At 39.9% G+C, this 14,790-nt stretch overlaps 1 protein-coding gene across 14 annotated transcripts in view; it reads right to left on the bottom strand.

The window, feature by feature from the left end:
* The window catches only part of Ambra1 (autophagy and beclin 1 regulator 1), a 189,251-nt gene that overhangs the window by 33,316 nt on the left and 141,145 nt on the right, over positions 1 to 14,790 (bottom strand). For all 14 annotated transcript variants that reach the window (NM_001134341.3, XM_008762030.4, XM_063284451.1 and 11 more), the window contains 1 exon segment: positions 4,041 to 4,151. In NM_001134341.3, coding sequence (NP_001127813.3) covers positions 4,041 to 4,151 — 111 coding nt within the window.

Below are 14,790 nucleotides of genomic sequence, written 5' to 3'. Positions count from 1 at the left end.
TGGTCTACACAGAGGGTTCCAGGACAGCTACAGTACATATTAATGTTCCACCTGCCACTCCCCCCAAACACATACCAAAGAACAACAAAAACAGTTAGCTTTAATGTCTGTTTTGAAAGCATAGCAGTTGGTCATCTGGAACTAAGTTTCCTAGTGAATCAAAGATTTAAATGTATAAAAGTAAAATGTAAAAGGAAATGATCTTAATGATGACACAAAGCCTAGGAGCCATAAAAGGAAAAGTGTATAATTTTGACTTAAAATAAGTTCGATGACAAAAATAACCTTCAACAAAGTCAAAAGACAAATGACAAGAAACTCCTATTATAAGTTAATTTTCCAATTTATAAAGAACTTCTACAGAATTACTAAGGGGAGAAAACAGTAACATGCAGAGAAAGAGGTAAAGCACATGGCCAGCAGAGAGAAGGCAGCACCATTAAGGATGTGGAGGGACATAAGGAATAGAAACCTAAATGCTCATGTAGTAGTCTTTACCCTACTAAATCCATAAATATCAAAAATTGGTAACACATTCCTTTAGCAAGTGCTTATAAAATCAAGCATTCTGAAAGACCGTGGGGGTGAAGTGGGGCAGACGCAGTGGCTCACATTTGCAATCCCAAGCATTCAGGCAGGAGGACTATTCTGAATTCAAAACCAGTCTTGGCTACAGTGAGGACTTGTTTGAAAAACAAAAAAGAACAAACGCCTATAGATGAGATTATTAGTTGGAACAAGCTGTATAGAGAGGAAGATAAGGCACTATCTACCAAAATTATACATGCACCTTTTCCTCCTTGCAGTTGTATTTCAAATGCTATCTGACATGCATTTGTAAAAGACAATATGTAGCAGTTTGTATAGCAAGACTGTAAACTCCAAAGTCCTTCAACAGGACACTGGTTACAATGAATTACTAGGTAGCTATTTTTTCAAGAGGAGAAAGGGGTGCAGGGCAGGGAAGGAGGAGGAGTGGCAGCTGTGGGGGCTGCCTGCACCAGCAGCAATAGCAGCAGCAGCTGCAGCTGCCACCAGAGTGATAGCTCATGCCTATAATCTCAGCACTCCAGGAAGCAGAGACAAGAGGACTGCTGCAAGCTCTCAGCTAACCTGGGATTCAGAGTAAGACCCTATCTCGAAACAAGATGAGAAGAACTAAAGACAGCTCAGTGGGTAAAAACATAAGCTTGCCCTGAAAGCATGAGAACTTGAGTTTAAATCCCCAGCACCAAGGCAATAAACTGGTCCCAGAAAGGGGAAAAGGGAAAAAGGGGAAAAGGGATTCTGCAATGACAGCACTGAGGAATGGAGACAGGCAGATCCTGAGCGCCTTCTGACTTTGAAAAGCAATAGAGGAAGACTACTGACATCTTGCTCAGGCCTCTGCATGTGCACACATGGATGCATATAACACACATACACACACACATACACACAGTCTTTACAAAAATATGGGAGATCATAAGAAACACTGTACAGAAAGAAAAATGCAGAAGAGTATTGTATAGCATGTTGTCATTTAGATCACATAAAAGATGGAAAGCACTACTTTATGTGCTTACACATACATACACTATCTTTTAAGAGATATGTAAGAACTGAAACTGATAGTGGTTATCTATTGCAAGGACTCACAGGGAGCAGGGTGTAGGGTTAAAGAAAGTTCTTATTGTATATCCTTTAGGTAAGTTTTGCGTTGTAACTATATTATCTAATCTAAACAATAATAAAGTAAATAAAATAACTGAAGGTGATCTACAGCCAATAAGATAAGGGTCACAAATCTACAGATGAACTTGAGTTTTCAATAAGGAAAAGGTAGACTGCCAGGACTCTTAGTTGAACTGAAGAACATATTAGTGTACCAGTCAGCAAGTGACTCATTGGTAAAAGCACTTTGCCTCACAAGCATGGTAACTTGAGTACAACTCTCTGAATTCATTGTGGGAGAATTTATTCCTGAAACCTATCCTCTGACCTCAACACATGTGCTGTGGCATGTGCATACCCGCGCGCGCGCGCGCGCGCACACACACACACACACACACACACACACACACACACACACACACACACACACTCACTAATAAATAAAAGGAAAAATCAAAAGAACAGATTTGACATACGGCTTATAGGCACTTAGAATAAAATGACTAGTTGCTACTTAGGATTCAGTAAGAACAAAGCATGAAAAATGATTACCTTTAAATAATCAAGATATTTTTATCTGTGTCTACAAACTCTTACAATGCTTTACACGATAATGAAAGCATAAGGGCAGTCACAGTGCATGCCAGCAACCCTAGCAGGGCTTCGGGAGCCAGTTCAAGGCTAGCCTATACTATACAAAGCTTCTGGCTTTTATCATTTATTTAATTAAAAGATTTATTTATGTATATAGTGTTTATGTATATTCTCTTTCTTTTGGGGGGGCAGTTAAGTGGGGGCTTCTCTATGTAGCCCTGACTGTCCTGGAACTTGCTCTGTAGATCAAGCTGGCCTTGAACTCAGAGATTTGCCTGCCTCTGCTCCCCAGGTGCTGGAACTGAAAGGCATGTGCCACTACACCTGGCATGTGGACATTTTCTATGAACGTAAGTGTGGTACTTTCAGAGGCCAGGAGAGGGAAATGGATCCCACAGAGCAGTAGTTAACTAGCACTTGTGAGTTTCCTGTGTGCTGAAAATTGAACTCTAGTCCTCTGGAAAACTAGCAAATGCTCATAACTGTTGAGTCATCTCTGCAGACTCTGAGAAACTGTCTTTAACAGGGAAGAACTTTAGATGTGAAGTCCAGAGTACTAATAATTCATGTTCCAGGATATGAGTTCAAAAACATACCACAAGGGTTAATGCAATTTCCCGATTTATTCACCATTTTTGCTAGAAATCTGAAGGAAGACTGAAAAGAGATGTTTATCAAATTAGCAGATGATATCTAAGACTGAAAGAAAAGGACAAATTAGAGTTCATAAAGATGCCTCAAGGCAAGAACTAAAACTGCAATGACAGGAAGATAACACAACTGGCCTGAATTTTCAAAGCAGCCAAGACACATACAGCTAAGTACAAAATGGTTGAATTCTGGCATACTAACAATTATGGAGGAACTTAAGATACTATAAATGCAATAGTAACTTCAGAAAAAGTTGCTGGAATCTGTAGCAAACATCACTGTATTACGTTTTAGCTCACATCATGAATTTTCTGATCTACTCTGTTTCATCCTACCGCCAAAGTTAAGGAAAAAAAGAACAGACTGCAAACCACATTAGAAAAAACAATCTACAGAGGTTTGATCTGAAAGGAAAGATGCAGAGGTCCTTTCAGATTACTGAAGGGCTGTTCAAAAGGCAGTAAACAGAGTATATGGTGTGGCGGCAGCAGAAATAGGACCAATGGGATGAAGTGACATCAAAAGAAGGCTTGCGGGGTTGGGGATTTAGCTCAGTGGTAGAGCGCTTGCCTAGCAATCGCAAGGCCCTGGGTTCAGTCCCCAGCTCCGGAAAAAAGAAAAAGAAAAAAAAAAAAAAAAAAAAAGAAGAAGGCTTGCTATGAGAAAGAACCTTCTAGCATAAATGCAGCAGTGATAGTGAGGCCATCGTCAGCTGCAAACAAGTAGGGGCTGATTCTCATCTCTTAGGATCGCATGAATCATGGATGTCTTTCAAAGGAAACATATCTATCAGTCACACACATCTGTAAACAGATATTAATTACACCACTCATCAGGTCAGTTGAGGCCTGGATTTGCCAACAAGTCTACACTCACTACAGTCTTTTCTAAATCTCTGCTTCATCTGTCTTTTCGTCTCTATGAACTTCTCCACAAATTCTTCTGCAGAGATCTGGACGTTCCCCTGAACTGTTTTCTGAACTGTGTAGATGTAGCTGAGTATAAGTTGTAGAAAGAGTGCACGGCCATCAACATCCCAGAGAGAGACAGACAATCCTGTGCTACTTCGATATTTTCATTAAAGTTCTGTCTCCCTAGAAACCCATCTTGCCCATCACTACTCCAGTTTGACATCAACTCACCATTACTGATTTCTGGAAGGTCAAACTTGGTGAAGTCCCACCACTGGAGCCTGTAGGTAGTATTGGCAATGTTACTGGCCACAGCAGACTGTCCATCTCCAATTACTGCCCCTGATGACAGAGAAGACAAGAAGACCACATTAGACTACATTCACTGCATTTTTTCCCTATATGTTTCTATTGCACAATATAATGAAGCACATGAATTAGTTGAGGGGAAAAAGAAGAACCACAACTAAAACTCATAAAAGCTTGAGAACGAGACACAACCTTTCACAAGAAACAGTTCTATGTGGAAATGGAACACTACTCATAAGTCCTTCCGACTATTACTGAACTTGTCAGGTCCTGAATATACACTAAAAGTATATATATGATCTGAGTAAGCAGACAAGTTTCCATACAAATGTGGGTAAAGAAATTTGAAAACAAAGGGAAGATGCTATGAACACAGAAAGACCAGATGAATTTCAGTCAGTTCAGTTCAGTTCTGGGTGTCTTGGCAGCAAACAGTACTCTTTAGGAGAAGCAGTTCCTCCTTTGTTAGTGACCTTTTTCCTAATAAGACATCTCAAAAGAGGACTTCCTCCAGAGAAGCAGTCAACACATGGTGACTGGAGAGAGGCAGTAAAGAACAAATGAGGTAATAGTGTTAATCTCTTTGGAAACGCTGGCATATAACACAGCAGATATTTATGAGCCTGTCTTTGTAGCATGAGAATATTTTTATTAAGGCAATTTTTAAAAATTCTCCCCTCCAAGACCTTTCTTTAATTCCAGATTCACTTGTAATGTTTCAGTTTAATTTTCCCTGAGATATACACTTCAGTATGACATTTTTTTCCTTGGTAACCAATTAAATAAAAATTTGATTTTTTTTTTAAAAACAGGGTGACACTTTAATTTGCAGTTGTATTTCATTTACATGAACATGTCATTTCCTCCTCCTCCTTCCTAGGTGCATTTCATACACTCCTTTTGATCAGGCAGAACCAATCCTTCTTAGGAGAACAGAAGAACCTTGTGTGCAAGATGAGCGAGATAGTATTTTCAGCTGCAGATTTGGTCCGTGCTGACTGCCTTGGGACAAGGCAGAATTCATCAATATCATCTAGCCTTTGCCTTCTGACTATCACTGTGAAAACATCTCTATTCATTTCTTTTAAAGAGCTACATTACATCACAGCCTCTAGATTTCTCTGTGTTCTTCAAATGACCAAGAGGGAAACTGCACTCTTCGCAATCATGGCACACAAGGAACTTACTCTTTCTCCTTCTCCAGGGGCTGTAGGCCACTGGACCTGAACATATTTTTCAGTGTTAGCTTATTAACATTCCTTCTTTCAGTTTTAATTTAAGAAAAGATACAAATAACAGTTCATTTCCTAGATGATGACATTTTGAGGTTATACAGTTTCAACATGGACAATATTGCCTTCCTGGAGGTAAAAATTGGCTTATAGGGCCAAGATGAAATAGAAGCCTCCAGGCCAGGAAGATGGTTTAGCAGGCGAAAGTGCTCACCATACAAACCTGATGGGCTGAGTTTACCCCTCAGCACTCACTAAAGAAACAAAAAGCTGGATGTGGTAGTGTGCAGCTTTCACCCCGCAATCCCAGCAACCCTGCAGCACAGAGGAGGCAGAGACAGCTGTGCACAGCCCAGCAGCAGAAATAAGATTCTGTCTCAAAAATAAGGTAGGAGAGAACGAACTGAGGCAAAGTTATCCTCAGACCCCCACGTGCTGTGGTGTTCGTGTGTGCTCTTGGTCTCCCCATTTCCCCACACATATAAATAATAATAAAAAAGGAGTGCCTCCCACAAACTTAGTATAATCTCATTAATTCTCTTTCCAAATGCCAGAATATATGGATATACACCATGAATGTGTGTGTCCATGGGAGGGAGAATGAAAAGAAATGTCTTGGGAGAAGGATAATAAAAGTTGGAAAATATTACTGTAAATAAACTGATAGCCTTAAATATTTTTAAACTCTTACAAAATGAAACAGCATCAATCAGCTGTGATGTACTCAAACGCACTAGAAACACAGCATTTGCAAGTGTTATTAACATGGCCACTGACTTCTAACCTCTACTGATGGCTCCATGATACATATAGACCATTAATATGAGGTACGTATTTGCCCTTCCTTTAACACAGAAAATTCTCCTTCAACAATTGTATCTGGGAGCTGGTGAAATGGTTCACCAGGTGAGCCACTGGCTATTGAGGCTGAAGACTTGAGTTTGATCTTCTAGACCCACACAGTGAAGGGAGAGAACTGACTCCCACAAATTGTCTTCTGACTTCAACATCTGTGCTGTGGCATTTGCATGCACGAGCACATGTGTGCACAGACACAGACAGACAGACAGACAGACAGACAGGCATGCACGCGCGCGCATACACACACACACACAAAATCAAAGAAATGTTAAAAAAAAAAAAAACAACCCTGAATATAGGGTGGAGGGGGGATACAGGGAAGGACAAGTAAACTAAGGGTCATTTGAGGGTCATGTGGAAATCTAATATAGAAGCTTCTTAAAATACATGCATACATGAAATGGAATCACCAAATAACAAGGAGACAAAGACCCAAGTAGATAACTCCAGTGCTGGGAATGAGTCACATCTAACCAAGTTGTTAGTGAAAGGGCCCAGTGGAAAGCTAAATAACCCAGGCTATTGGTTAAGTATTGCTAAAGGTATTGGTTGTTCTCCACAAACTGATAAGGCCCTACTGCTGAAGATGACACGTACATAATTCACTGAATACAGAGAAATCTAGCTGGTGCTTATCTAGAGCCTTCACTCCTACTGATCAGTGTCTACAGTACTGAGGGGTACCCTGCACACTACCAGAGGAGGAAGGTAAACCTGCCAATGCACCTTTAAAGCGTTCGACCTATAATGGTGACCTGCCTGTGAGATAGAGTTGTGCAATATTGGCACCAGGATTGTGAGCATAGCCAACCACTATCTGATGGAATTTAAGGACCACTCCATGAGATGGGGCCCAATACTGCCCCATCTGAGACGAACGAGGTCACAGACCTAGCAAAAAACCAAGCACTACTGCTCTGTTAATGGGAACATAGCAATAAAATGATTCTCAATAACATTGTTATACTCATAGATCAGTGCTTCCTTCCATCAGAGAAGCTTCCTTCTGGAGTAAATGGGAAAAAATACAGAGAGACCCACAACTGGACAATGGGCAAAGAGTGAGAGAAACCTTGGAACACTCAGTTCTAAATGGATGTTTCTATCAAATCCTTCTCCTCTGGGTTCAGGGAACTCTGTGGAAGGACAAGTAGAAATTTTCTAAGAGCCAGTGGGGATTGAAGGCACAAAGGAAAAAAGGCCTTCTAGATACAACAGGACTAATGAACATATGAACTCACACAGACTGTGACAGCATGTATAGTGCCCCCATAGGTCTAAGACAGATGGGGTTCCAGCACTGAGAGAAGTGAATATGAGCTCCCACCTTGAAAAATAGTTTTCTCCAAGGGCATCTCACTGAGCATATAAACTACACTAAAGGGCAGGCTCTATGTCCAGCATAGATGGTTAACACAAAACAAATTTAATGGCATTTTGGTTTCTTAGGTTTGGGGTTGGGGACTGTTTTCTGCCTTAGAGGTCTTTTGCTTGTGTATTATTGTCTACAATTTTGTGTTTCTACAAAGTTTCTGTATATGTCAATGTGATGTGTCTCTCTACATCTTTCTGTGCACATTTTTTGTTGCCCCTCACCCATTTGTTTGTTTTGCCTTATTCTGGTCTGTTTTTATTTTGTATCGGGTGCCTTTTTCTAATAGAGAAAGAAAAAAGGGTATAATTTAGGGAGATGGGGTAGATCTAGGAGGAGTTGGGAGAAGGGAACCATGATCAGAATCTATTATATGGGAACAAAATCTATTTTCAATTAAAAAAAATCTGATGTGAGAATTTTGCTGATTATTGGGTTAAGGAAGAGGCTTGGCTGTCTGTAGGGATTTCCTTCCTTCCTTTCTGAAAGATTTTAGTGGGTTTTATTTTATGACTCTAGAATTCCACAAAATAGAAGAAGTCTGCAGGACTTTTTTTATACTTTTGCTTTTGAGTCTAGCCTTGCTGAGCCATTCTCCAGCCCAAAAATTTCTTAAAAGAATCAGGCTCAGATTTTCTTGGCCTCATTAATAATGCAAATCATTCAAACCATTTTAGTTAGATCAACCACTTCCCTGGAAGGAATCACTCTTCATTTTGACGTAGGATCCATTCCACTGAGCTTCCAAATTATTCCCCAGGTTTTCACATTTACTATTTAGATCACTGACATCTCCTTTAACAGCCAGTCTCAAACTGCTTTAGAACCTTACCATGTCTCTAACTTACTAGAAAAGCATGTATCTAACCCCCAACATAAAGAGGTAAACTGGTTTTCTTCATGTATGATGAACTAAATGTTAGTTGCTAAGAGAGATTGAAGAAACAACTATATTCGTGGGAAGGGGCTTAGATCTACAAACCAGAGAAACCGTTCAGAAATGCACACGCTGGCTTTGTAACTGGGAACACAATGATTTCAGTTCTAGCCCCAACTCCAGAGACATCCTGTACAGCGTATGTTTCTGAAAACAGCTGTGCAATAAATACACGTGTAGGGTGGTACTGTGAAGAGACTAGGGAGGGGATCTCTGCCAACCGTGCAGGAACACTGCACAGAAACAGAGCTTGGCATCAGAGAGTCAATTTTCAGTGCCATGTAAACACAGATTAGGGAGTGAAAGATGCCAGCAACAGATTAAAGTATTGTCACCAGGTTCTCTTTCACAAGAACTGCTGGCCAACTGAGCCTGTCTCTTGGAAACATCAGGAAGAAAAAGCATTGTCCTGTTTAAAAAAACAAACCCAAAAAACCCACCCACCATTTAGCAGCTCTGGCTCAAGGTGCAGGCAATGTTCCAAGGCCAGTTAGTTAATGGACTGAGCCATGTACAGAGCCTTAGAAGCAAATCCTGATGACAGCTAAAAGATTCCTAAGGCTTAAAGCTTTTCACATGTAATAAGCTAGACTCAGTATTAACTTGTTAAAATATTATTTGTTTCTGTATTTTTGGAGACAAGGTCTCCCTATGTAGCTCTGGCTGTCCTGGAACTCACTCTGCTGACCAGGCTGGCCTCCAAAATCACAGAGATTCAACTGCCTCTGCCTCCCAAGTGCTACAATTAAAGGCATGTGCCATCACTCGTGGCTATGGTTTCAAAAAATTGCTTTTGCTAGGCGTAGTGGTACATGCCTTTAATCCTAGGACTTGGAAGGCTGAGACATGCAGATTTCTGTGAATTTCAGGCCAGCCTGGTCTACATAGCAAATTCCAGGACAGCCAAGACTATATAGAAAGACCCTGTCTTGGGCTGGAGAGATGGCTCAGTGGTTAAGAGCACTGACTGCTCTTCCAGAGGTCCTGAGTTCAATTCCCAGCAACCACATGGTGGCTAATGGGATCTGATGCCCTCTTCTGGTGTGTCTGAAGACAGCTACAGTGTACACACACAAATAAAATAATAAATAGTGGGGCTTGGGGATTTAGCTCAGTGGTAGAGCCCTTGCCTAGGAAACACAAGGCTCTGGGTTCGGTCCCCAGCTCCGAAAAAAAGAACCAAAAAAAAAAAAAATAATAATAAATAGTAAAAAAAGAAAAAGACTCTGTTTCAAAAACAAAAATACCCTTTAAAAACCACAAAAATGCATCTATTTTTACTTTATGTGTATGCAAATTTGTCTTAGTATATTTATGCACATCATATATGTGCCTGGTGCCTACAGATGTCAGAAAATAGAGTCAGATACTTTGGTTTAAATTTTATTTATTTATTTTTTCAGAGCTGGGGACCAAACCCAGGGCCTTGCGCTTGCTAGGCAAGCGCTCTACCACTGAGCTAAATCCCCAACCCCCAGATACTTTGGATATGGGCTTGGGAGTTGCCATGTAAGGTGCAGGGAACTGAATCTGGGGCCTCTGGAAGAGCAGCCAGTACTCATCACTGTTGAGTCATTTCTCCAGCACTAAATTCAGCATTTCTTAACTGCCATACTTATTGATATTTCAGATCAGATAATTTATCAAAGAACAGTAAATAAAGAGGCTTGTGTATTGGAGAATATTTGGAAGCATCTCTGGCTTCTACCCATGAACACTGTTGACAACCAAAGAAAATTTCTCCAGCTATCACCAAATGTTCCCTATTGATAAAAGTCATTCCTAGTTGGGAAGCTCTATGCCAGCTCTATTTTAATTCCAAGACAAGTAACCTTAGATCTATTTGAGCTGGTCATGGTCACATATACCTGTAACTATAGTAATTGGGAGGGCAAAATATATAATTATTCCTGTTCCAGGTCAATATGGCTATATCTGAACCAAGAAAGCACTGCTCTTAGAATATCCACTGATAAATGGACTCTAACTGATTGTGACACTGGTAATGTAATGAATGTGTCAGGTCCAAAGGAAATTCTAATTCTCCAACCTCCAATAGGCAGGCAAATGAGAAATGAGCTCAACCTGTACTATAGGAAGATTTCTGGGTGTTAATAAAAGTTATACTCCTAAGGAACTTAATATAAGCGGTTCCCTTATGAAGTCAATTCCCTTACCACTGGCAGAGGGGCATATGGCCACCTATGGTGCCAATCACAAATCAAAGTGCATATTGGCCTTTAGGCTCCTTCAGAATCAAAAGTACATGTCACATTGCAAAGTCCATGCTAGCATCCTAGTCTTTCTCACCTCCTGCCCAAACTAAACTCCCTCCAGCTCTGAGGCTTCTCTCACCCTAGCTACTATTTCTCTCTCTGCTCTGGACTCTTCCCCTAACTATGGAGCTGCTTACCCTACACCATAGAATGGCTAGGTCAGTTTATACAAAAAGAAATTAATAAAAGGTATAGGATGATTTAAATACTTCTTAGCAAACCATGCTTTTCCATTTCTATCTTAGACTGGCACAGACTTAAAGTAGGATCTTATAATTTATACTTAGTTTTTTTTCATGGTTTAAAAAAACACAGGCGAGTCAAATGTACTAGATTTTGACATTTCCTGCAACTATGTAGTTGTGTGACCTTTTTATAAAATTAATAATTTGAATCTGAGTTTCCTTATCTATTAAACAAAAGTATGTAATAGCTTGGCATGGAGATGCATGCCTGTAATCCCAGCACTCACATTATAGAAATACATTGCCTTCTCAATGAGAAATCACTCCACATACTTAGAAATAAAGAGAAGTTCTTTACTAAAGCACTTGACTAGCTGTGGTTAATGGCCCAAAAAAGAGAGCCATTATTTTAATAATTCATATACATCTTAGGCTTATGCATTACAAAAACATCCTTAAATCTCTTTCAGGTCTGTTCCCCAGGTTATACTTCATACAATTTAAAAAAGGACAGGAGACTGAGTCTCACCACTTACGTAGATAAGATTTACATAGCAAAGACATTTCATATTGCCAGAATTATTTTAATGACATCAGTGTTGTTCTTTTTTGAATAGTTGTTACCCAGGGTCATCTTGCCCCACTGGAAAAATTATGGTTTTGGTTTTCTGTTTTTTTTTTTGTGTGTGTGTGTGATAACAGCACAGGGAACTTCATGATGACCCTGACCCTATGTTCCCCCCATGAGATGTCCACTAGAGGTATGTCTCTTGTTGGGGAAGGGAATGAGACTTAATGACTAGTATTACTAGTGAATAAACATTTACATCTTAGCATCATAAATTTCACAAACCTGTTAGCATAGTACCTGTAGGGCATTTTGGTGACAGTGCTCTCTTAACTAGATTCTACTTGTGCAACTTAATGTTTCCTGTGCTAATCATCTATTAACATATCCTTTATGACATCAATACTGTTACTTTGATTTTTTTTCTATATCATTTAGAAAGTAGGAGCAGGAGAATCAGGAATTTGAGGTCAACTTGGTTAACTGTGAGAATCTATCTCAAAATAAATATTTAAAAAAAGCAAAAAAAAAAAAAAAAAAAAAAAAAAGGCTGGAGAGATGGCTCAGTGGTTAAGAGCACTGACTGCTTTTCCAGAGGTCCTGAGTTCAAATTCCAGCAACCACATGGTGGCTCACAACCGTCTATAATGGGGTCCAACACCCTCTTCTGGTGTGCCTGAAGAAAGCGACAGTGTACTCACATATATAAAATAAAGAAATACATCTTTAAACAACAACAACAACAAAAAAAAAAACCCCAAAAAACAAAAAAACAAACTCACGAAAGACTAAACAATAAGAAAACCCAACAGTGATGGCACAGGCCTTTAATTCCAGCACTCAGAAGTAGAGAGGCAGGTGGATCTCTTTATGTTTGTGGCTAGCCTGGTCTACAGAGTGAGTTCCAAGACAGCCAAGGTAGAAACTCTGTGTGTGTGTGGGGGGGGGAGGGGGACCAGCAACCTGATTTTTAAAATCTGCAAAGGACAGGAAATAAATGTACACATGAAAGAGGCTCTAGTCCAATCATTAGAGTAGCAAATTTAAATAACAAGGAGAAACCATTCCTCAGGTATCATCACTGCAAACCTCTAAAGCAGTGATTACTCCAAATGCTGGCAAGACTTGGAGTAACATTCCCTGCTGGTGAGAATGCAAATGGTACATCTATTTTAAAAGACAGTTTGACAGTCTCCTGGAAAACTGAATATACTTTTACCATATGATCTGTGACAGGGTAAGACAGTGTAAAGATTCCTCCATCTTGTATTTTTGCTGAGGCCATTTCTGGTGTAGCTAGAATTTGATCTTGATAGAAAATCCCAATGCCCAAATAACTTAGTTTCTGTTAAACTGACTGCTTCTGCAAACTTCCCCCTGAAGCTGCCAAGGATGTGAATCAACAGGATGTGATTTTTGCCTTTAAAAGCTCCCTGATCTACTTTTGTGTAGTCCCAGGCAGCTGGAAAAAGGACTTTTAAAGACTTTCAATTGGCTATAAACTATAGTCTGAGTGATCGTCTTTGGCTCCTCCTAATAGGTTCACCACTCCTGCTCTCTTGTATCTACTTATATGAGTGGAAAACTTAGTTCCACATAAAACCCTACACACTAATGTGCACACACTTTATTCACAATTGCCGGAACTTCAGCTAGCCAAGATATCTTTCAATAAATGTATAAATCAAATGTGGAAACACTAACAAGAAAGCATTAGTCCATGTAGTACATGCACTATCATGCCAGTATAAATCTCTCTGAGTTCAAGGCCAGTCTGATCTACAGTGTGAGTTCCATGTCCATCAGAACTACATAGTAAGAGCCTATCTAGGGAGTGGAGGGGAGGCAGTGGAATCACTAACATACTATATAACACAATAATGTGTGTTATTAGTATAAGAAGCACAAAAGCTAGAGAGCACATGACTCCAACTAAAAATAGAATATTCCTAATCTGAAATGCAAAAGAACAGTGGAAGAATTATGTGTGAGCCATTATGCTCAGCTTCAAAATCTGAACATTTTTCTTTCTTTTCTTTGTAATTTCTTAAATAGGTAAGTTGCAAAGCACAGGTGCTAGAGAGATGCCCAAGCAGTTAAAAATCACAGGCTGCTCTTGCAAAGGACAGAAGTTCAATTCCTAACAACCATAGCAGTAGCTTATAATCTCCTGCAACTCCAGCTCAGGGAATTCAATGGCCCTTCGCTTTCGCTTCCACACAGACCCACACACAAATAAATTTTTTTTTATAATGATGCATAGTGCTGGATATTGGAACATTTTGAATTTTGAGTATATAGATTAGAGATGCACAATCAGCAAAGTCTAGAGGCACAATCATCATAGTCACAAAGGTCTACACATCTGAGGGCCTGTATGCGTCTCTGCCTCTGTTTGTCTCAGACTCAGTCTACTATGGTTTAGAACAGAGAATACAGAACCTTTTGCCAAAACAGCTTCTTAGTCTATCTCCAGGATCTGTTCTTAGGAACAGGGAAATGAAGATTATGATTCAACAGTTCAGTAAAACTACTGAACAATGGGAATCATTAGCAAATCTATCAGAAAGGCTAATTTGAAGAGGGTAAAAAAGGGCAAGCTGCAAAGAAGGAAACGTTTAAATTACATTTCAGTCCTACAAATCTGTTTCATTGGAGATTGCATAATTTAGAATGGCCATGTGCTGCTGCTGGGAAGATGGGATAAGAATGGGGCTGGGGGGCGCAGCTAAGAAACATAACTTGGTTACAGAACACTTGTCTACCAATCACCAGGCCCTAGGTTCCATCCCCAGCAGTAAGGTGCTGGGAGTTGAGACAGAGAACATTGGATACAAACACACCCCAAAATTACTCTCGCTGCCTCTGCCTCGCTGGCTGTCATGCAGAGGTTTAGACTCAGCCTGCTAAGGGGTTAGTAAAGCCAGAGTCTAGAAAGCCCAGGGCAGGTCCAAGTGAACACACTTAACAGTTTTGCATAGTTCTTCTTAGAAAGCCATATACTGTAGAAGTCCACTTACATGAAATACCTGGAACAGGCAAAACTACAAAGAACGAAATGCACATTAATGGTTGCCTGGGGCTAGAAGGAAATAAAGAAAGGAGGGGGAAGAACAAAGTGGCTGTTAATGCCCAAAGGATATTTTGGTGATAAAATGTCTGAACTATAGACAAAGTAGAAATGGTTGCTTTATTCTGTTAAGAACCATTGACTTACTTCTTCAAATAGGTGAATCATGTC

Source organism: Rattus norvegicus, chromosome 3, assembly GCF_036323735.1.
Source record: "Rattus norvegicus strain BN/NHsdMcwi chromosome 3, GRCr8, whole genome shotgun sequence".
Classification (NCBI taxonomy): Eukaryota; Metazoa; Chordata; class Mammalia; order Rodentia; family Muridae; genus Rattus; species Rattus norvegicus.
The sequence above is the reverse complement of the archived record's forward strand: the minus strand, read 5'-3'. Positions and strand labels throughout refer to the sequence as shown.